This window comes from Theropithecus gelada, chromosome 7a, assembly GCF_003255815.1.
Source record: "Theropithecus gelada isolate Dixy chromosome 7a, Tgel_1.0, whole genome shotgun sequence".
Taxonomy (NCBI): Eukaryota; Metazoa; Chordata; class Mammalia; order Primates; family Cercopithecidae; genus Theropithecus; species Theropithecus gelada.
The window spans coordinates 43,814,067-43,835,218 of NC_037674.1; the positions used below are offsets into that span (position 1 = coordinate 43,814,067).

General features: G+C 51.8%; 1 protein-coding gene and 1 pseudogene across 1 annotated transcript in view; one reads left to right on the forward strand and one right to left on the reverse strand.

Annotated features, from left to right (window-relative positions):
• Positions 1-16,552, reverse strand: part of CLN6 (CLN6, transmembrane ER protein) — a 35,684-nt gene extending 19,132 nt beyond the window's left edge. Inside the window, exons 1-6 of the mRNA XM_025389635.1 lie at positions 16,304-16,552; positions 8,837-8,951; positions 4,576-4,674; positions 2,095-2,283; positions 1,687-1,742; positions 91-213 (exon numbers count right to left, since the gene is read on the reverse strand). Coding sequence (XP_025245420.1) covers positions 91-213; positions 1,687-1,742; positions 2,095-2,283; positions 4,576-4,674; positions 8,837-8,951; positions 16,304-16,386 — 665 coding nt within the window. The 5' untranslated portion in view covers positions 16,387-16,552. The remainder of the gene's footprint in view (positions 1-90; positions 214-1,686; positions 1,743-2,094; positions 2,284-4,575; positions 4,675-8,836; positions 8,952-16,303) is intronic.
• LOC112627495 overlaps positions 16,385-21,152 on the forward strand; it is a 38,522-nt pseudogene continuing 33,754 nt past the window's right edge.

Genomic DNA, 21,152 nt, shown 5'->3' on the forward strand with positions numbered 1-21,152 from the left:
CACACAACAGGTCCATGGGCAAGTACAGAATTTTGCTGCCGTGGCTCACTCCGTGCCCCTGCCTCTGCCCCCATGCTGATGTCTACTCACCAGTAGTACAGGCCACTGGGCGCCACCAGGAGCAGGGCAGGCCCTGGCATCCACCTCTCAGCTTTACAGGCAGTAAAGCAGCCGCTGAAGTACATGAAGAGGATGAGGAAGAAGGGGATGTACCTAGGACAGGAAGGCCAGTGCCTCAGAGGCCTGCTCAGCAGTCCCCATCCCCACCACCTCTGCACCCGCTCCCACGGGGTCCCACGGAGTGCCACGTCATGGTTTACAAAACGCCTAGCCTGGGTGAGAGGCGCTCCTCTCCACCCGACCTTGCTTGTGCTGGGCGTCAAAGATGGGACAGAAACAGAAACAGGAAGGCAAGGCTCATGTGAGTCAGAGGCCCAGAGGCATCCATACTGCCCAGGGCACCTCACTCACTCCGTGGGGGTGGGGGGCGTCTGGGGGGTTGTCTGTCTCATGCACCGCAGACGCCAGCAGCCCAGCCCCACACTAGCCTGGAGACAGAGGCACCTCCCGGGCTGAGGATGGAGGTCCACATGTTAAAAAAGAGAACAGCACCTGCGGGGGCCTCTCGGTGAAGCGCTGCACCCACACTCAGCACACAGCCACACCCCCACCTCAGACACCTCACCCCAAAATACCACCCTCTCCCCTCTCCACACACTGGCTCCCTTTCTCCCACCTGTGCTGACTTGCACCAGTGTACCCGCCTGCCTCTTCTCACCCACACCCGCTTCCTGCTGGGGCTCCAGCTCTCTGCTCCTAGCCCCTCCACCCTTTCCCAACCTTCTGTGGGAAGAGGCTCTGGCAAAGGACAGGGAAACATGGCAGGAGGCCTGTCCAGGGACCCTGGACCAGCTGAGCCAGGAGGATTGACATCGCAGAGCCCGAAACAACCTGGAAACACCCGTGCAAGGTGCATGTGCCGTGAGCGCCAACTCAGGAGTGAGCCGGGTCCAGGGCTGGCCCTCACCTCCCAGCTGCACTGCCGCCCTCGGAGCCCTCCGAGCCCTCCTCCCGCTGGCCTCAGCTTCTCCTGGCTAAGATGGAAGGCTGGAACAGATGAAGCCTCCCAGCCTGGGCCCGGGATCTCCTGAGGCTAAGGCCACATTTCTGAGGTCTCCCCCTGGGAATTCTGAAGAGGGGGGAGCGCAAACAGCACACCCCTCCCCAGCCTGATCCAGCTGACTTCCTGCAGCTTCCTCCACTCCCAAAGAGCAGGCCCGACACCGGTGGGGGTCCCTGGCTCCGCCCCCACCCTCCACATTACCATCTGGGGGTTGTTTATCAGGGACGTGTCCTCCTCCCCCACCCTCAGGGCTCAGGCTTGTTGAGGGAGGACCAAAGCCGCTCGCTGCCCTCTGCTGGCCACTGCAGGCACTGAGGGCTGGGCGGGGGCGGCGATGCTGGCGGGAAGCTGGGGCCCCAGGCCTGGGACAGCTGTTGGGTCTCCCGGGCAACCTCCGGGACAACCTCACCGGAGGTTGAGCTCACAGCGCCTTTACAGGGGATGAGACTCAACACATGGAGACCTGCGGCCCAGACAGCCTTGCTCAGTGTGTCCCTGAGGCCAGTGACAGAGCTAGCCGGTGGTTGGGGCCCCTGGGATAGACAGATGGGCCCATTACTCACCACATGCAGTGACCCAGGTACTCATCATAATAGTACAGCAGCTCAAAGGAGTCGATCTGAGGCACGGGCAGGGCAGAGTCGGGGGATGTCGATGTCAGTCCAGGGAGGTGCTGGGGCCCCACGCATCCCCTCTGACCACGCTTCTCCCAGTCCCAGGCCTCCCCCACTGCCTTATTCCCTACCCGGGGACTTGCCCTCTGTTACAGGGGCCCAGGTGGGAGCCAGTCTGTGCACCACTTCCTAAGAACACTTGAGCATCCTAGCTTGGCACAGGCGACGGTGCCCTCACCTAGCAGAATGCCTTTGGTGGAAGGACAGGTACGGCGAGGGGTGGGGGCCATTTCTTCAGCCTCCCAGGACAGACTGTGCCCCTAGGGCTTACAGGCAGGGAGCAGGAGGTGGCCTCACCAGCGTCTCCGGCTTGAGATTCTTGATGATGGGGTTCTCACGGACAGACAGGTGGTGCTGGTAGCCACTGAAGAGCAGGCGGTGGTTGACAGAGTCGCCCACCAGGTGGATGCTGGCACCCATGATGAAGATGATGATGCTCACATAGGTGATAGAGCGCGGCAGGGTGCGGGGCGACCGCTCGATGAGCTGGGGTTCAGAGTGGGGTTGGGAGCATGACCTCACCTCCGTCACAGTATGTGACACCCTCTACTTCTCCCCTCACACCCGGGGTAGGATGGATGCTTCCGGCTGGAATGTCACTCCAAAAACTGGCTGGTCCCTTTAGCAGGCCAGCCCAGCCTCCAGATCCTCCTGTGACCCCTATGAACCCAGGAGGGACTGGGGAGCAGCACCGCCCCTTCCCACGACTTTACCCAGGGAGGAAAAAGACCAGAGGGCCCAACTCCTTTCCCAAGGTCACACATGACCTGTATGCTGGAGGGGACAGCCCAGCCTTCAATGCAGGAGTCCAGGCTCAGGCCCAGCCCTCCCACTGTCCCTGGCTGTGTCCCTGGGTGGCTGGCCCAGCCTGCTGAAGGCACCTTCTGATTTCTGAATGGTCCCCGCAAACATGAAGAAAATGTCAGGGATGGGGGCAGGTGCTTCTGAAATGCCACTGTTGAACTGAAAACACACCGGAGTTCTGAGATTATACCCCTCCTACTTCTGGAGATTTGAAATATCTTTCTCCAATACAAAACGATGGTGACAGTAAATGGGGATACAGGCTGAGCATCCCTTATCTGAAATGTTTCAGATTTTGGATTTTGGAATATTTGCATATACACAATGAGATATCTTGGGAATGCATATGCAAGTCTAAACATGAAACTCATTTGTTTCATTTTTCTTTGAGACAGGTCTCACTCTGTCACTCAGGCTGGAGTACAGTGGCTCAAGAGATCCTCCCACCTCAGCCCCCAGAGTAGCTGGGACTACAGGTGTGCACCACTGTGCCCAACTAATTTTTAAATTTTTTGTAGAGACAGGGTCTCACTATGTTGCCCAGGCTGGTCTCAAACTCCTGGCCTCAAGCGATCCTCCTGCATCAGCCTCCCAAAGTATTGAGATTACAGGTGTGAGCCATCATGCCTGGAAAAATTCATTTATATTTCATATATACCTTATACATACAGCCTGAAGGTAATTTTATATAACACTTTAAATAATTTTGTACATGAAACAAAGTTTATGTTAAGCACTTTTGTGTAGAATTTTCTCTTTTTTTGAGACGGAGTCTTGCTCCGTCGCCCAGGCTGGAGTGCAGTGGTAGAATCTTGGCTCACTGCAACCTCTACCTCCTGAATTCAAGTGATTCTCCTGCCTCAGAGTCCCAAGTAGCTGGGACTACAGGCGCACACCACCGCGCCTGGCTAACTTTTTTGTATTTTTAATGGAGATGAGGTTTCGCCATGTTGGCCAGGCTGGTCTCGAACTCCTGACCTCAAGTGATCTGCCTGCCTTGGGCTCCCAAAGTGCTGGGATTACAGGTGTGAGCCACTGTGCTGGCCCTAAGTTTTTTGTATTTTTTTCTTTTTCTTTTTTTTGAGATGGAGTCTCACTCTCTTGCCCAGGCTGGAGTGCAATGGCATGATCTCGGCTGAGAATCAAGTGATTCTCCTGCCTCAGCCTCCCGAGTAGCTGGGACTACAGGTGCCTGCCAGTATGCCCGGCTACTTTTTTTTGTATTTTTAGTAAAGATGCAATTTCACCATGTTGGCCAGGCTGGTCTTGAACTCCTGACCTCAAGTGATCCACCCACCTCGGCCTCCCAAAGCACTGGGATTACAGGCTCAAACCACTGCACCCGGCTGAGTTTTCTACTTGTAGTATCATGCCAGTGCTTAAAAAGTTTCAGACTCCTTTGGAGCATTTCAGATTTCAGATTTTTGGATTAGGGATGCTCAACCTATCTATAGTAGTTTTAAAGCCTTTATTGGCAAAGTGCAAAGCCAGCAGTTCCTGCTTGTGCTCCCAGTGACATCTCAGGGCTCTCCAGGGTGGAGGATGGAGTTCAGCGGCTGCTGCTGCCTCTCCTGCCACCTGGCTTCTTCCTCTCTTCCCAGTGGGTCCCTGACCTCTCCCTGGACCCCCAGTCACTCCTGCCTCAGCCTCCCCAAATGTTTTATGGTTTCCCAAGCACGGCCTTGTCTTCAGGTCCTTCTACCTGAACACTTCTCTGCTTCCCCCGCTGGCACGCCAGGCTGATGCTCAAATCAAAAGCCCTTCCTTGGGGGCGTATTTTCCATCCCTCCCAGCAACCGGCAGCTCCGCCTCCCTTGGGCCCCAGGCCCTGGACATGCTGCTCTGCCACAGCCTTCACCCCCCAGCAGCAGGCAGGAGCATGCTTGAGTCAGGACACCGGGCCTAGTATCACCTTCCTGCCAGGTGTGCAAAGAATGGGGATGACAGGAGAGAGTGGGGGACCTGGGACAGTACCTTGAGCAAGAGAAAGGGCGTGATGACGTTGTAGGCCATGTGGAAGTAGTCCCCAACGCTGGGCTTGTTGAGTGGAAACCATTCGAGAGGGAATACCAGCTGGGGAGCAAATAGAAGAACGGGCTCACCTGGGCACAGCCCCACATGGCCCTCAGGCCTCAAGGGAGTCTGTCCCTAATGCCGCCCACCCCCACCTCTTTCACCCCCCACCCCCATCATGTACACTTAATTCTTTCTGTGATCGCTGGACCTTCTTGGCAGCCCTGGGACAAAGGTTTATCAAGACAGGAAAGCTGAGTCCCAGAGGAGGTAACGGACTTGTCCCCAGACACACAGCAGACGCGATTCCAGGCAAGGCCTGACCCTGTGCCCCTCACCCAGCAGATACCAAATAAATGAACCTGATGCCAGCTTGGGAGTTGGTAGGCTTCTCAGGGACTCTGTTGTGGCACCAACTTGCTGGGGGACCCTGGGCTAATCCTTCCCTTCCCTGGGCCTCAGTTTCCCCATCTATAACACAAGAGAGGTGGCCCAGAGGGCCTACTTGGACCCTTTGGGTTCTGGCACTCCAAGATCAGTCTCCTGACTGCTAGGCCCTGGTGTGGAGGGACTGCTTCCAAACCAGGTTCAAAGTACACATTAGGAGACAAAGTAGAAAATAAGAATGCTCTCTCTACAAAGTGGCTTCAACTCTTCCTTCCCTACCTTCCCAGAGAGAGGCAGGCAGGCCAGGGGCAGTTCCTCCCTCTGGAATGCTCTCTCTTCTGAGCCCTGGCCTTGTCCAGGCCAGCATGAAAACCCCTATGAAGGGTCAAAGCATTTCACAACCCCTAGACTGTACTCCTAGTCTCTGTTGATTGAAAACACACGTAATGCCCACAAGTTTCAAGGAAGGATTTAGATGGTTATCTCTTTTAACACAGAAATGCCATATTGGATAAACTAAACCTGCAGAAATAAAACTCACAGAATGCAGCAATCTCAATCTCTCTCTCCTTCTCTCTCTCACTCAGTGTGCATGTGTGTATCTCTTTACCTACATCATATATATACTTGCTAAAATACTCTGTGATAGCAAAATACCAGAAGTAGGCTGACTCTTCAATCAAACAGGACCAGTTGAATCCCTGATAGTACTTCTAAACCATGGAAGGTTAAGTAGCCATTAACAGAAATGACACCTTATATGTACTGACATGGAGAGAGATCTGTAATATATTCTGGTTTTTTCTTATTTATTTTTTTATTGAGATGAGGTCTCCCTATGTTGACCAGGCTGGTCACAAACTCCTGGGCTCAAGTGATCCTCCCACCTCGACCTCCCAAAGTGCTGGGATTATAGGTGTCAGGCACCAAGCCCCATTAATTTTTAAATTATTTGTAAAAGCAGGGTCTTGCTATGTTGCCAGGGCTGGCCTCAAGCGATCCTCCTGCCTTGACCTCCCAAAGTGCTGGAATTACATGTGTAAGCCACCATGCCCCACCATATGATATATTCTAAAGGAAAACAAGCAGGTTGCAAAAGAAAGTATAAAGCAAAATCTCATCATGGTTAGAAGGGAAAAGGATATATATAAGTGTTTGTATGAACAGAGAAAAGAGTGAAAGGGATGTTCCCCAAACTGTCAGCAGTGGGACAGGAACGGGGTAGGGAGAGTCTAACACTTCTTTATGTTACAACTATGTTCCATCTATGACATGTTACTTTAATAACTTGTAAATGTTTTTGTTTTTAGTTATTACAAATTTGCAACTATTATGCATACATTTGAAAATCTCTAGCTTATATATGAGCTTTTCAAATGTCTACTCTCCACCAAGTTCTACTTGGGGTTACAGTGGTCACAGTAGCTCTGGGCAGGACGAGGGAAGTGATTTGCCCAACAGGAGACCCTGTTATGCCAGTAGAAGCTGGGTCCTAGTGAGTGAGGCCCACTCCAGGCCTCATCTCTCCCTCTCCCCAGAGCACCAGTTTGATGGGCAGCTTCTCTGGTCCCCAGTATGTGGTTCCTTCATGCTAGAAGAGGGTTCAGAGCAGCCAGTCCAACCAGTCTTCTTGGACAGGAGAGAAATGAAGCCCAGGACAGTGACTTGCTCTAGGTCACACACAAACCCAACCAGATGCCCCAACTCTTGGCTCAATTCCTCTTATTTTTCCACATTTAAAAGGCAACCTTCAAAAAGTCTGCAGGAAGGAGAACCAGCACCCACCATCACTCCCTGACAGCACTGCCAGGACAGCTTCTCTTTACGCCCATCAAGTCTTTGATCCCAGGTAGACAAGCTCGTTATTGAACTGCAATTAGTCAGTCTGCGTGTCATTTAGGAACTTTTTTCTCCTTAAATATTCCAGGTTGCTCTATAGTATCCATAATTTCTGCTTAATGGCCAGGAAACATTCTCTATACTGAACATAGCAAAACTGATTTACCCAGTCCCTAATGCTGGACACTCAAGTCACTTCTAAGGTTTGGCTATTATAAACACTGCAATGAACATCTTTGAGTTAGAGGACGCTGCTGTCTTCTTGCTGATTATATCCTTATGGGCAGATTCTTGGAAGGGTATTACTGGGTCAGCAGGGATGAATATATTAGGATTCTGGATATTTATGTGACAGAGAATTCAACCTCGTCAGGAAGGGTTTCTGGGGCCAGAATGCCTGGGCAGATGCTGGCCTCTGTGCTTGCCTTGAGCCAGTTACTTATTCTCTCTCTCTCTCTCTCTCTCTCTCTCGTTTCCTCATCTGTAAAACTGAGATTAGCAATAGTGTTGATATGAGAATTAAATAAACTGAAACATATCAAGAGCTTAGAACAGAGTAAGCATTCGATGTTAGCCACTATTCTAACTTTGCTGTAATTATTATTCATTCAATAAAAATGCATTGAACACTTATTCTGTCAGGCACTATTCTAAGTACTAATCTTGCCAAGTTGTTACTTATGAATTATTACTGCTTTCCAAAAAGGCTTTGCTTTGTGTTTGTTTTGTTTTTTGAGACAGAGTCTCACTGAGTCGCCCGGGCTGGAGTGCAGTGGTATGATCACGGCTCACTGCAGCCTCGACTTCCCAGGCTCAGGAGATCTTCCCACCTCAGCCCTGAGTAGCTGGGACTACTGGTGCACATCACCACACCCAGCTAATTTACAAATCTTTTGTAGAGACGGGGTCTCACTATATTGCCCTGACTGGTCTCAAACTCCTGGGCTCAAGTGATTTTCCCATCTCAGCTTCCCAAAGTGCTAGGATTATAGGCATGAGCCACCATGCCCGGCCCCAAAAGGTCTTTGCTAATTGGCATGATCACTAGACGTTACAAAGTGCCAGTTTCCGCATTGGATATCGTTATTTTTACACTTGAATTTGCTGAGTGACCTTCGAAAAGTCACTTCCCCTTTATCTTCCAGTAAACTGAGAGAATAGGCCTGGATGCCTTCATATCTTTTGGCTCTATGACTGTGGCCCCTCAGGCAACTGCCAGCAAGTTAGGTGGGAAGGGTCTGCGGGCCATGAATAGTCACACTGTGCCCCCACTACCAAATAATGACTTGATCCCTGGTGATACCTCACTTAATTTTCTTCTCGTTCATCTATTTATTATCTATGATCTATCAATTATCTATCTATCTATCTATCTATCATCCATCCTCCCACTACAAGCAAGGGGCACTGGTGCCCTCCCAGCAGTAATCTCTTCTGTGGAGGCCACCACTGGATACTAAAGGATTAAGTAGCCTTGGAGGGCAGGGGATGGTTTCACTGGATGGCATTAAAAATTACCCATGGCTCAGTCATATATAATATGCAAAATCAGCCTATGTGCTTCAACTCCAGAAAAAATAATACTATCCCAAGGTAATAGGGAAGGACAGGTGGTGGGGGGTGGGGGCAGATGGCGGGGGTGCTCCACTTCCTTTCCCATACTCCTTTGTCTGTCTTAGTGATTTGGTTCAACCTGGTTCACCTGCTTCCAGACACAGGCCAGAGGGGGTTACAGTATTACAGTATGACTGTTCAGGACCACCAGTTCCCCCATAGGAGTCGGGGCACAGTATGACTCTTCAGGCCCCCCTCCATTTGCTGGCAGTTGCCTGACGGGCCAAGTCATAGAGCTAAGGATATGAAGGCATCCAGGCCTATTCTCTCAGTTTACTGGGAGATAAAGGAGAAGTGACTTGTCTAAGGTCACTCGGCAAATTCAAGTCACAATAAGTGTCCTCAGTGCTGGTCGGGGCCCTGTGCACCATTTCACACTCACCATGGCAATGGGGCGCCCAAAGTCCAGAACCCAGTTCTGCAGCGTGAAGTAGAACCAGAGGTCGAGGTGGAAGGGAGCTGTGCGGGCAGCCTCATCAGCGCTGACAGAGCCATGCCTGGGAAGGAACCAGACGAGAGAGGTCAGCTCTTCTCTCCTCCTCCACCAAAATCTTCCCCTGAGATTAGCCACAAAGAGGTCTGGGGACTTGAGGACAGGAGGAGGCACACACAGTTGAGTTCTAGGGATAGGGTTTTGCTGGAAATACTGGGGTCTGGCCCTGCGGTCCAGGGGAAGGTGGACTTCAGCTGCCCCGACCTTAGCTTCCCTGTGATTCAGGAAGGAAACAGCTGAACAGGTGTAACTGCTGGGGTTTCTCCCCTACTGAATGATGGAGGAAATCACGTAAGGCAAAGGATGCAGTCGTGGTTGAAAAGCATGAAACATGATGGATGGATGATGGCAGCTGACCTCAGTTGAGCACTTACTGTATTCCAGACACTACTGTTAGCTGTTTACATATATTATCTCATTTAATCCTCACAGAAACCTTTCAAGGCTGAAATATTACCCCCATTTTACAAATCAAAAACCTGAGGCCCAAGAGGCTCAATAACTTGCTCAAGGTCACAGAGCTAAGGATTTGAACCCAAATGATAGGGCTCCTGAGCTTATACTTTTAACCTCCATCCCATAGTTGAGTCCATCACGATGGGTCTATGGGATGGGTGTGTGACCGAGCTGGGCCAATCAGAGCCCTCCAATGAAATGGGCCTTAGAGACTGAAATGGGTAGGGCCTCCTGCTCCCTTGATTCCAGCACTATGAGGAGGTCAGGTTGAGCTGCTGGTACTCCTCTTCTCAACAGGCCACAGTGGAACCTGAGGAGCCAGCAGAAGCAAGGTGATGTGAGAGACACAGGAAGTGGGGTACCGCCTCACCACACATCTTTGGAGGCCTGTCCTTCTCACTAAACAGTTGGTCATCTGCTGTTCGCAGATGCAGTGAAGTTCCAGGACCAGTGCTGCCTCCTCTGGGAAGCCCTCCCTGATGAAGCTTTTCCCAAAGCCCCACCAGCGCACTGCAGGGAGCACTTCAACGCCAACTCAGTCTGGCATAATGGGGCTGGAATTGTACTCTCCCATCTAGACCCTCGAAAACAGGGGTGACCTTTAAGGTTCTCCCAACTCACCCACCTCCCTAGCAGAGTCCAAATCCTCTTTACAGAGTCCCTGCAATTACTTGCACACCTCCAGGGACAACAGGTGCATGCCACCATGACCAGCTAATTTTTTTTTTTTTTTTGGTAGAGGTGAGGTCTCACTACGTTGCCCAGGCTGGTCTCAAATTCCTGGGCTCAAGTAATCAACCCATATCAGCCATCCATAGTGCTGGGATTACAGCTGTGAGCCACCATGCCTGGCCAACAGCTTGCTATTCTGTTTTTGATTACTAGGCTTATCAGGAGATCAAGTTAGAAAGGGATCAGCGTGGCCTAGGGCAATACACAAAGCTTGTATGAGGGAAGGGAGCCTCAAAGCACAGATGGATGAATCTAACTAGGCAGAAAAGCAGGAGAGCAGGGTAAAGGCCTGGAGGTGGACGTGAAGAAGGTTCTGTATGGAGCGGAGATGCCTGGCTTACTGGAGCCAGAGACAGAGAAGGGAGGGGCGGTTGGATCTTCAGACTGGAGACAGCCAGTAACCGTGAGGACTGCTCAGTGGTCTGAGACGAGTAACCAACAGAGGCCCCACCCAGCTCCTTCCTCAGTGGCCATCAGGGTAAGGCCTCAAAAATCAGACAGTGATAACCTCCAGGCCCAGAGAACTTAGGTGGTGAAAGAGATAACAGCCTTCAGTTTCTTGCTCTGATACCTCCAAACTGGGCAAAAAGTAGGATGTTCGGTAAGAGGAATAAAGGGATTTTGAAAGCATGAACACTTAGATGTGTGTATCTGGAAGTTATGCGTACCTAGCACACACTAGAGGCTCGGTGACTACTTCTCCTCCACCTCAGGAAGCACCTCGGCCAATGAGAATCCCTGTCATTAGTCCAGCCTAACTTAGTAGGACAGGAAAAAAAAAAAAAAAAAAAAAAAAAGAGGGGGGACTGGGCCCAGTGGCTCACGCCTGTAATCCCAGCACTCTGGGAGGCTGAGGTGGGCAGATCACCTGAGGTCAGGAGTTCGAGACCAGCCTGGCCAACATAGTGAAACCCTGTCTCTATATAAAAATACTAAATTAGCCAGGCGTGGTGGTGCACGCCTGTATTCCCAGCTACTTGGGAGGCTGAGGCAGGAGAATCGCTTAAACCTGGGAGGCGGAGGTTGCAGTGAGCCGAGATTGTACCATTGCACTCCAGCCTGGGCAATAAATGTGAAACTATCTCAAAAAAATAAATAAATAAAATCTAAAAAAAAAAAAAAAATTTAAAATTAACTGGATATGGTGGCACACATCTGTAGTTCCAGCTACTCAGGAGGCTGAGACAGGATGATCACTTAAGCCTGGAAGGTCGAGGCTGCAGTGAGCTATGACAGTACCACTGCACTTTAGCCTGGGTGACAGAGTAAGAGCTTATCGCCAAAAAAAAAAAAAAAAAGCAGGCGCACAGAGTGGATACTCAGCAACCAGCTTGCAAATCAAGATTAGACTGGGCGCAGTGGCTCATGCCTGTAATCCCAGCACTTTGGGCGGCCGAGGTGGGCGGATCAGGAGGTCAGGAGATTGAGACCATCCTGGCTAACACGGTGAAACCCCGTCTCCAGTAAAAATACAAAAAATTAGCCAGGCATAGTTGCGGGCGTGGGAGGCTGAGGCAGGAGAATGGCATGAGCCCGGGAGGCAGAGCTTGTAGTATGCCAATATCGTGCCACTGCACTCCAGTCTGGGCAACACAGCGAGACTCCGTCTCAAAAAAAAAAAAAAAAAAAAAAAAGAAAGGCAACTAGAAACTCCAAGAAAAACAAAACAAAAGCAACATAAGAAAGCAAATTTAGGCCAGGTGCCGTGGCTCACGCCTGTAATCCCAGCACTTTGGGAGGCCGAGACGGGCAGATCATGAGGTCAGGAGATCGAGACCATCCTGGCTAACACGGTGAAACCCTGTCTCTACTAAAACTTCAAAAAATTAGCCAGGCGTGGCAGTGGGCGCCTGTAGTCCCAGCTACTCGGGAGGCTGAGGCAGGAGAATGGTGCGAACCCGGGAGGCGGAGCTTGCAGTGAGCCGAGATTGCGCCACTATACTCCAGCCTGGGCAACAGAGCGAGACTCCGTCTAATAAAAAAAAAAAAAAAAAAGAAAGCAAATTTAACTGTTAAACATTATTTGGCTCTGTTAGAACAATATTTATTAAATACATGGCTTAAATAACATATACATTATATATTAATTTTCAATGTTTAGAGTCAATCTACAGATAAAACATAGAAGATAATTATGGTTTTAAAGCAGCAGATAATTATAGTCTACTTTGATAACATGAAAACAGAGGACAGAAATTGTAGGAAAGGGTGATGAAAGCTAAAGTTTAGGGTAAGGGATTAATATCCTCTTTTTATTTTTTAGTTTTTGAGACAAGGTCTTGCTCTGCTGCCCAGGCTGGAGTGCAGTGGCACAGTCATGGCTCTTTGCAGCCTTGACCTCCCAGGCTCAAGCAATCCTCCCATCTCAGCCTCCTGAGTAGTTGGGGCCACAGAAAGGCATGAGATGCCACACACGGCTAATTTTTTAAAATTTTCATTTTTTTTAAAAGGAATCAAAGGCTGGGCACAGTGGTTCATGCCTGTAATCCCAGTACTTTGGGAGGTCAATGCGGGTGGATCACCCAAGGTCAGGAGTTAGAGACCAGCCTGGCCAACATGGTGAAACCTCATCTCTAGTAAAAATACAAAAATTAGCTGGGCATGGTGGCAGGCACCTGTAATCCCAGCTACTCAGGAGGCTGAGGCAGAACTGCTTGAACTCAGGAGGTGGAGGCTGCAGTGAGCGGAGATCGCACCACTGCACTCTAGCCTGGGGGACAAGAGTGAAACTCCATCTCAAAAAAACAATAAAATAAAATAAACCAAGAAATAGCAGTTGAGTATAGTTTTTAAGAGTGTGGACTTGGCTGGGCACAGTGGCTCACGTCTGTAATCCCAGCATGTTGGGAGGCTGAGGTGGGCAAATCACAAGGTCAGGAGATTGAGACCAGCCTGGCCAACATGGTGAAATGCCATCTCTACTAAAAATACAAAAAATTAGCTGGGCGTGGTGGCAGATGCCTGTAATCCCAGCTACTCGGGACGCTGAGGCAAGAGAATCGCTTGAACCTGGGAGGCGGCGGTTGCAGTGAGCAGAGATCGCGCCACTGCACTCCAGCCTGGGTGACAGTGCGAGGTTCCATCTCAAAAAAAAAAAAAGAGTGTGGACTTTGGAGTCTATTTGGGTTCATATCCCAGCTCTGCTTCTAACCAGATCTTCAGCAAGTCACTTAACTTCTTGGGCCTCGATGTCCTCATTTGTAAAATAGAGATAATAGTAGATCCTATATCTCCTTTTTTTTTTTGAGACGGAGTCTCGCTCTTGTTGCCCAGGCTGGAGTGGTGCAATCTCGGCTCACCACAACCTCCACCTCCTGGGTTCAAGTAATTCTCCTGCCTCAGCCTCCCGAGCAGCTGGGACTACAAGTGCACGCCACCATGCCTGGCTAATTTTTGTATTTTTAGTAGAGACCGGGTTTCTCCATGTTGGTCAGGCTGGTCTTGAACTCCTGACCTCGTGATCCACCCATCTCGGCCTCCCAAAGTGCGGGGATTACAGGCATGCATGAGCCACAGCGCTTGGCCAGTAGATCCTATGTCAAGGGTCGTGGTTTAATTAATATATGCAAAAACTTAAGAGCAGGGCCTGATCCACAGAAAGTGCTACATAGTGTTTGCTATTGTTACAAGCCTATTATTTGAAAATACGAATTTGACTCTGGTAAAAACAGCTAAAAGAAGCTAAGGTGATTGTCTCTGGTGCCAGGGAAGGGTGGGACAGGGATTGCTGCTTTTTAAAACTTGAAGCTTTTGTTATTGGATTTATCATGGGCATTAATTATAATACTTTTTTTTTTCTTTTTTTTGAGACAGAGTCTCACTGTTGTCCAGGTTAGAGCGCAGTGGTGCGATCTCGGCTCACTACAACCTCCGCCTCCCAGGCTCAAGGGATCCTGGTGCCTCAGCCTCCTAAGTAGCTGGGATTACAGGCATGGGCCACCACACCTGGATAATTTTTGTAATTTTTAGTATGGACGGGGATTCTCCATGTTGGCCAGGCTGGTCTTGAACTCCTGGACTCAAGTGATCAACCCACCTTGGCCTCCCAAAGTGCTGGGATTACAGGCCATGGTGCCCGGCCTAGTTATAATACTTTCATTATAATACAAAAACTGGCAACAAAGCAGGTGGAAGCTGGAATGGGTTACCTTAAGAGGCAGTGAGCAAAGCATAGATGCAGCAGAGGAAATCCAAGCATCCTAGGAACTGGACAGGATGATTCTGCCTACTGTCTTGAGCAGCAATTATACTGGGAATGGGCTGAGGCTGTGGGGGGCAGAGACACCATGGGAGACAGAGTTCATGCCTCACACCACCCCCTTGGGAACACCCTGGTTAGTGGGGAGCTCACACAGGAGAAGAGGGACATCACTCCTTAGCAGCCAAAGTGGAGTTGTAAGAGCAGAGCCCATACGTCAGAAACCCTGGGTTTAGGCCCTGGTTCTTGCCAGCAAATGACGTAACCTCTCTGGGCCTCCATTTCCCCATCTGTACATTGGAAGTGATATCTGGCAGCTCATTGTCAAGACTGAGTAAGATGCTAGACATGGGAGCCCCACATAGGAGATAAAGGAGTGACCATATCTGAGACCCACAGGCTGTTCCCACTGGGCTGTCACAGTTCCGGGCAGTCAGTGACCCCCAACTTGGTGAGGGTTCAGAACAGAGACATTCCACAGGCAGAAGGGGCTCCCTGGAAGAGGAGAGCTGGCAAATGGGTTGGGTGGAGGCCACAGCAGAGATGAAACCACTGGACACGGTGCGGGGCAGACAGCCCGCGGACTCAGCCAGTCAGGCTCCTCAGACCATCTGAGCCTGTTTCCTCATCAGTAAAATAATACTTAGTTCACAGGCCGAGGGAGACAGGTGAGCTACAGTACGCGGTCTATGGTCAGTACATTTTTTCTAAGTGAAAACGGACACCGTCCACAGCTGCTCAGCCCCCATGTCCTCAGCAGCAGAAAGGAGCCATCCTTTAGCTCAAGCGCTCAGACTTCTCCCTTCACCCAGGTCGTACCAAAAACTTCCTAACAAGGACTTTGCGCATTGCCAGTGCTCAGAAACTTCCCACGACTCCCCAGTGCCTATGGGATAAAGACTATATGCTTAATCTGTCACCTAGGACAGGAGCTAGGGTGAGACAAGCGAGGCCCCCAGGGCCCAACATTTGAGGCGGCACTCACTGTCACGGCTGTGCGCCTACCCCTAAGTTTTGCACTCTAGGCCCTCACTCGAGTCCTAGACTTGCTGCAATTAAAGACCCTTCACAATCAGTCTGCATCCTCCTGTCACTTTCTTTTACTCCAACACCACTAAACTCCTTGCCTTTCCCTACTGTTTCCCTGGCCGGAACAGCCTGTCTTCCCTGGGTCCCCTACCAAGTCCTCTGAGACTCAGCTCAAGTGCCACTTCCTCCATGAAGCCCTCCAAGATGACCTCTCACTCCCACGTGGGCTCTCACTCCCACAGAGCTGGGCACACCACAGGCGCATAAAGAATGCCTGCTGAATGCAGTGAATGTTTCTGGTCAATAAAACGGGACGAAGGTAGAATGGAGCTCTGCTCGTCCCAGCCAGATAAACCAAAAACTGAGAAGGGATCCTCATTCATTCTCTGGACGGGAGCTTCCGCCCTTCTCCGCTGTCTCTTCCATTACATTCGCACATTATTGGGTGCCCCAGGTCAAGCAGAGAGCCTCCTGATTAACTGCAGAATCAAGTCCTACTCAGGGCTGGAAGGACCCCGAGAACGCGGAGGTGGCGCCCGGAACTTGCGGATGAGTTGGGGGCCCGAGTGACTAAGTGTGTGTGTCCCCATCCCCCTGGAGAGCTCTCCCAGCGCAGCGGCTGTCCCGGCGCCGGCCCGGGTCGCAGGGGAGCGCGGGAGGGGCGGAAAACCCCAAACTCCGGGCGGGGGCTCCTCCCACCCGAGCAACCGCGAAGCGGGGAGGCAGAGCCTCGCTGGGCCCCGGGCTCCCCAGGGGAAGAAGGAAACGCGGGGGCGCCGCCACCAGGGTAGCGCGCCTCCAAGCTCCCAGCGCTCGACTCCGCCCCGGCTCGCGCCTCACATGAGGTTCCTGCCCGGCAGCCCTAGGAGCGTCATGTGGCGGGGCCCGAGCCCCCAGTGCACAGGCGCGTAACCCGCCCGTTCCCCGCGGCGCGCGCCCACCTGGCCTGCAGGAAGGAGGCGCCCAGCTGCGCGCCCGGGCCGCCTGCCGCTCCCGGGTGCTGCCGCCTCCGCGCCGCCTCCATGACTGCCCCGTGGGCCTCTCGGCCCTGCCTTTCCGAGGAAAAGACCGGTTCAGCTCGGCGGGAACGGCGGATGCCGCCGCAAATTCCCAGCGCGGGGCGGTCCGGGGCAGTCTAGGGCGGGCAGGCTAGAGAGCACGGCCCCCGGGAGGAACGGGCGGGGCGGAGGGGAGGGAGGCGGGGCGGAGGGGAGGGAGGCGGGGCGGAGGGGAGGGAGGCGGGGCGGGCTCCGCGAGGGGAGGGCCGGGCGCGGCGAGTGTGGCGTCCTCGCGGGGCGGTGGCTTATGGCCTGTCCGGGCTGTGCGCGTGACCACCAGAGGGCTGGGATGTGTTGGGGTCCCTTGCCTGCCTGGGTACGGGAATCTCTACCTAGGGTGACTGAGGCCTGGGTGTTGGGCTGGGGCGGGGTAGGGACCTGGACTAAGCTGACTCTCATGATCCCGGGGGCAGAGGGTGATGTGAGATTTCCCTTGTTCTTGCGGGTGGAGGAGAGGAGGCAGGACAGGAGACCTGCACGTGTAACACCCGCGTGGTGCAGCACGTGGGTTGCAGATGTTCTAATGAGGGGCCGGGGTTGCTGACGGTGACAGTGGGAAAGAGCGAGTTTGCGACATCTAGAGTAGCCTGGGAGGTACGGTGACTGGGTCCCTGGATATGGGGGGTGAGGGGAGAAGAGTTCAGGCAGTGGCCGGATTCTGCCCCTGGGTGGATAGTGGAGGCACCCCCCGGGAAGTGGGCTGGAGCAGATTTCGTGTAAATAAAGATTCATCCTTAAACGCATTAAGCTGGAGGTGGATCAGGGAGGCTGTTGGACCGGTGGTCTGAAGCTGAGGTGAAACCTGGGAACTAACCCAGCGGAGAGGCTCCTGAATCACCGGAGCGTACATGACACACAGAACCTAAGGGGACAGCGTCCTCAAGTGAAAAACAGAACCAAGGGTCAAACCTGAGAACCGCCTGCAGGTCAGATTGCCAGGACTTCATTAGTGGTACCACTTTGAACTAGCTGTGACGCGGGCAAATGGCTCAACCCCTCTCAGCGTCAGTTTACTCATCTGTAACAAGAAGATGCCTATTGCATCTACTACACTGGGGTTGTGATGACTAAATCAAACCCTTAGCAGAGAGCCCGGCACTGGTGGACTAGTTATTAACAATAGGACCTAAGGTTTCCCTCCACAGAAAGGTTACCTTCCACACCACTCTCAACGTCACAAACTCTCTCCTTCCCATGGTCTCTGTCAGCAGCCCAGCCGCCTCACTAGAACAACTGCAGCTACCCTCCATTCTCCCCCACCATCCGCGTGCTATACCAGGCACACGCTACATATGCAGGTCTCCAGTCCTGCCTCCTCTCACCCAGCCCTCAAGTCGCTGCAGAAGCGATATGCCTCATGGAAGGGATGTGCCTCAGATGCAAATGCAATGTGGCCTTCCCCTGGCCAGTATCTTTGGTCTGCTTCCCAGACTGTGAGGGGTCTGAGTTATGCCTATTTCTAGGCTATTTTCTTTCCTGTCTTTCTTCTTGGGAGATTTTTATTGGGTTTATTTCTTTCCCCTTTCGTCAGAACCTGCATGTTCTTTCTTGGCTGTGGGAGGCTAGGGCTGCCTGCCTGGGAGTCATTTTCCATCAGCCCCATCCTGGGCTCTAGCAGCCCACAGGCCACACCTCAGTTCCCACCCCAGGCCCCTGAAGAACACATTTGCTTTAAAGCTTTCTTTGTTTCATTTGATCCACACCAGGTCACAAGGAGAGCAGGCGATGTCTCTGTTTTGCAGCAGAGAAAAACCTAGGCCCCGAGCTGAAGTAGTGTGCCCAAGGGTCAGCCAAGGACAGCACTCAGACCAGGCCCCAGACTTAATTCTGGTGAATCTGATCTACACATCGATCTCGGTATACACCAGAGAAGAAGGATTGAGGCTTCCCGCTCTGACCCCAATTTCTTATCCTCTGCAGGCTTTGCAAGCCTGCTGGGCTCCAGAGGGAGGGGCATGCAGTGCCCATGATGTCATCATCAATTTAATAACACTCAGAGGTGGGCTTCCAGCCATCAGAGGATGAGGCTGTGTGGAGGGAGCCTTTCTAGCTCATTTAATCCTCCAATGCCTTAAATACAAACACATCTGCCTTCTTTCTGGAGTCTGCTGCTGCCCCTTGAGTGGAGGGGAGTCCAGCCTGGCAGGGGCTGGGCCTTTCTGAATGAACAAGAGAGAATTCTCCCTGTCCGGTGGGATTATCAGCCCCCTCCCTTTCCCATCTCACCAGGACACTTTAAAAACACCATCTTCATTAGCTCTTTAAGTTGCATGGAAACTTGGGTGAGGAGAATAGAGTTAAACTGAGGGGTACACATTTTCAGGATCTTGTTTGTGATTGTCTGAGAACATGGGCCCTGCACATCAGAAGGGAGTCTAGTCTAAGCTCTCTGAGCTGCAATTTCAGTGACCAGCATCAAGAAATCTTTCAGCTGAGAAGGTCCTTTGATATTATGCATCTTGGTGGTTTTGACTTTTCTTTCAGTAGAGATTCCTGCTACTTTTCAATCATAGCTGTATCTGATCCTTTTTTTTTTTTTTTTTTGAGACGGAGTCTCGCTCTGTCACCCAGGCTGGAGTGCAATGGCACAATCTTGGCTTACTGCAACCTCTGCCTCCCAGGTTCAAGTGATTCTCCTGCCTCAGCCTTCCGAGTAGCTGGGTCTACAGGTATGCACCACCACGCCTGGCTAATTTTTCTATTTTTAGTAGAGACAGGGTTTCACCATGTTAGCCAGGCTGGTCTCGATCTACTGACCTCGTGATCTGCCCACCTTGGTCTCCCAAAGTGCTGGGATTACAGGTGTGAGCCACTGCACCAGGCCTGTATCAGATAATTTTAAATGTACCGCCTAAGATGCGTTAGACACACCAGTCTTCCAGCTCCTTGCCACTTGTTTTGTCCAGCTGCTGTGACAATTGACTTCACCCAGGCAGAAGTCAACTGCACCTCCTCTCCCCTTGGCCCCACACCCTTGACCTCAGAAGTGCAGGAGTGTTGGACACTCCATGAAGTGAACTTTGACCAGCAAGAGACAGGGATTAGCAAATAAATTTTTCTCTCTTCCTTTTTCTGGACAGACTGGCCTAAGTTCCAGTTCACATAGCCACTTTAAATAAGGTCATGGGCCGTGCGCAGTGGCTCACACCTTAATCCCAGCACGCTGGGAGGCCAAGGCGGGTGAACCACATGAGGTCAGGAGTTCAAGACCAGCCTGACCAACATGGTGAAACCCTGTCTCTACTAAAAATACAAAAATTAGCTGGGTGTCGTGGCGTGCACCTGTAATCCCAGCTACTTGGGAGGCTGAGGCAGGAGAAATTGCATGACCCCAAAAGGCAGAGGTTGCAGTGAGCCAAGATCACGCCACTGCATTCCAACCTAGGCAACAGAGCAAGACTCCGTCTCAAAATAAGTAAATAAATAAATAATAAAGAAGGTCCTATAAGGTCTAGCATCCATCCGGACAGGAGTGGTGGCCAGCTCCACAGCACACTCTCCTGTGTGCCCTCTCTCCTCCTCTCTCACTCCCCCTTGTCCTCACTTCCCCTTCCCAGCCAGCGCACTCCCCCATACAGTGTTAGCGTATGCGCTGCCCTGCTCTGCTTCTTCCTAAACCTGGGCTAAGACAAAGATCTTTCCAGGATGCTTAATGTGTGAAACACCTACAAGCGGGGATGCCCTGAGTGAAGAGAAGCAGGGCCCCAGGTGCCATCTCTTCTCCCCTTATGGTTCCAAGGCCATGGCCAAGGCACCTCCAAAGGACTCCCTGGAAAGCTTTGATCTTGCCTAATTCCATCATGCTGCAGCTGAAGAAAATGAAGCGTAAAGCCACACAGCGAGTTAGAAGCCAGGCCAGAATCCAGTCTCCACTCCTAATCCAGTACCCTTTCTATCCAGTCTCTTAAGAGCTTTTGAAAATCTGTCTTTCCTCAAAACATCTTCCCACACCGCCCTGCCACCAGAAGGCTTTGAAGGCCCCTGCTAGCCTGCAACTACCGTCTGAGAGACATGACACACAGACTCCTGGATCCAGAGGCTGGGACTCCAGAAGGCAGATAGAGGAAGCGGGACCAGGAAGGCTCGGTTACTTTGGAGAGACCCAGCCAGGAGGGGCCTGACCAGGGATCTCTATGTGTGGGCGACAAGACTGCACGGTGAGAAGGCTGCACAAGAACAGACAGCAGGAGACTGGGGCACTGGGGGGAGATGGAGACTGTCTTTCTGTGTCAACTGGTATTGCCTGCAGGACACTCCCCATCCGGCTGAAGAAGCTGGGAGGGTGACCAAAAGTCACACTGTGGGGAGACAGAAGAAGCAATTTGCCCCAGGTTGCTTTAATTCAGATTCTTGTGGTTGTGATTACTAGAAACAACGGGGGACAGGTTGATGACAAAAGGGGATTTCTATTACAAGGATTCAGGGGTGTCTTAGGGAATCTAAGCATAAGGATGCAGTTGGTCCTCAGGAACTAAGAATGGTGCTGGGACTTTGGGAGCCCAAGAAGTCACCACCGGCAATGCTGTTTCCATGTCATCCTTCTCTCTCCCTGCAGACTGGTTTTCCTGGCTTCCCAGGAAATACAGCAGCCGATGGCCTCAGTCAGCAGCTCCCAAGTTTATCTTTCTTCCATCCAAGAGATAAGCAGAATGCTGCTGGCCTCTTCTGGGCCCAATTCAAAATTCCCGCGGAGGGATTCTGATTGGATGGCTTGAGCCAACGCCCACCCTGA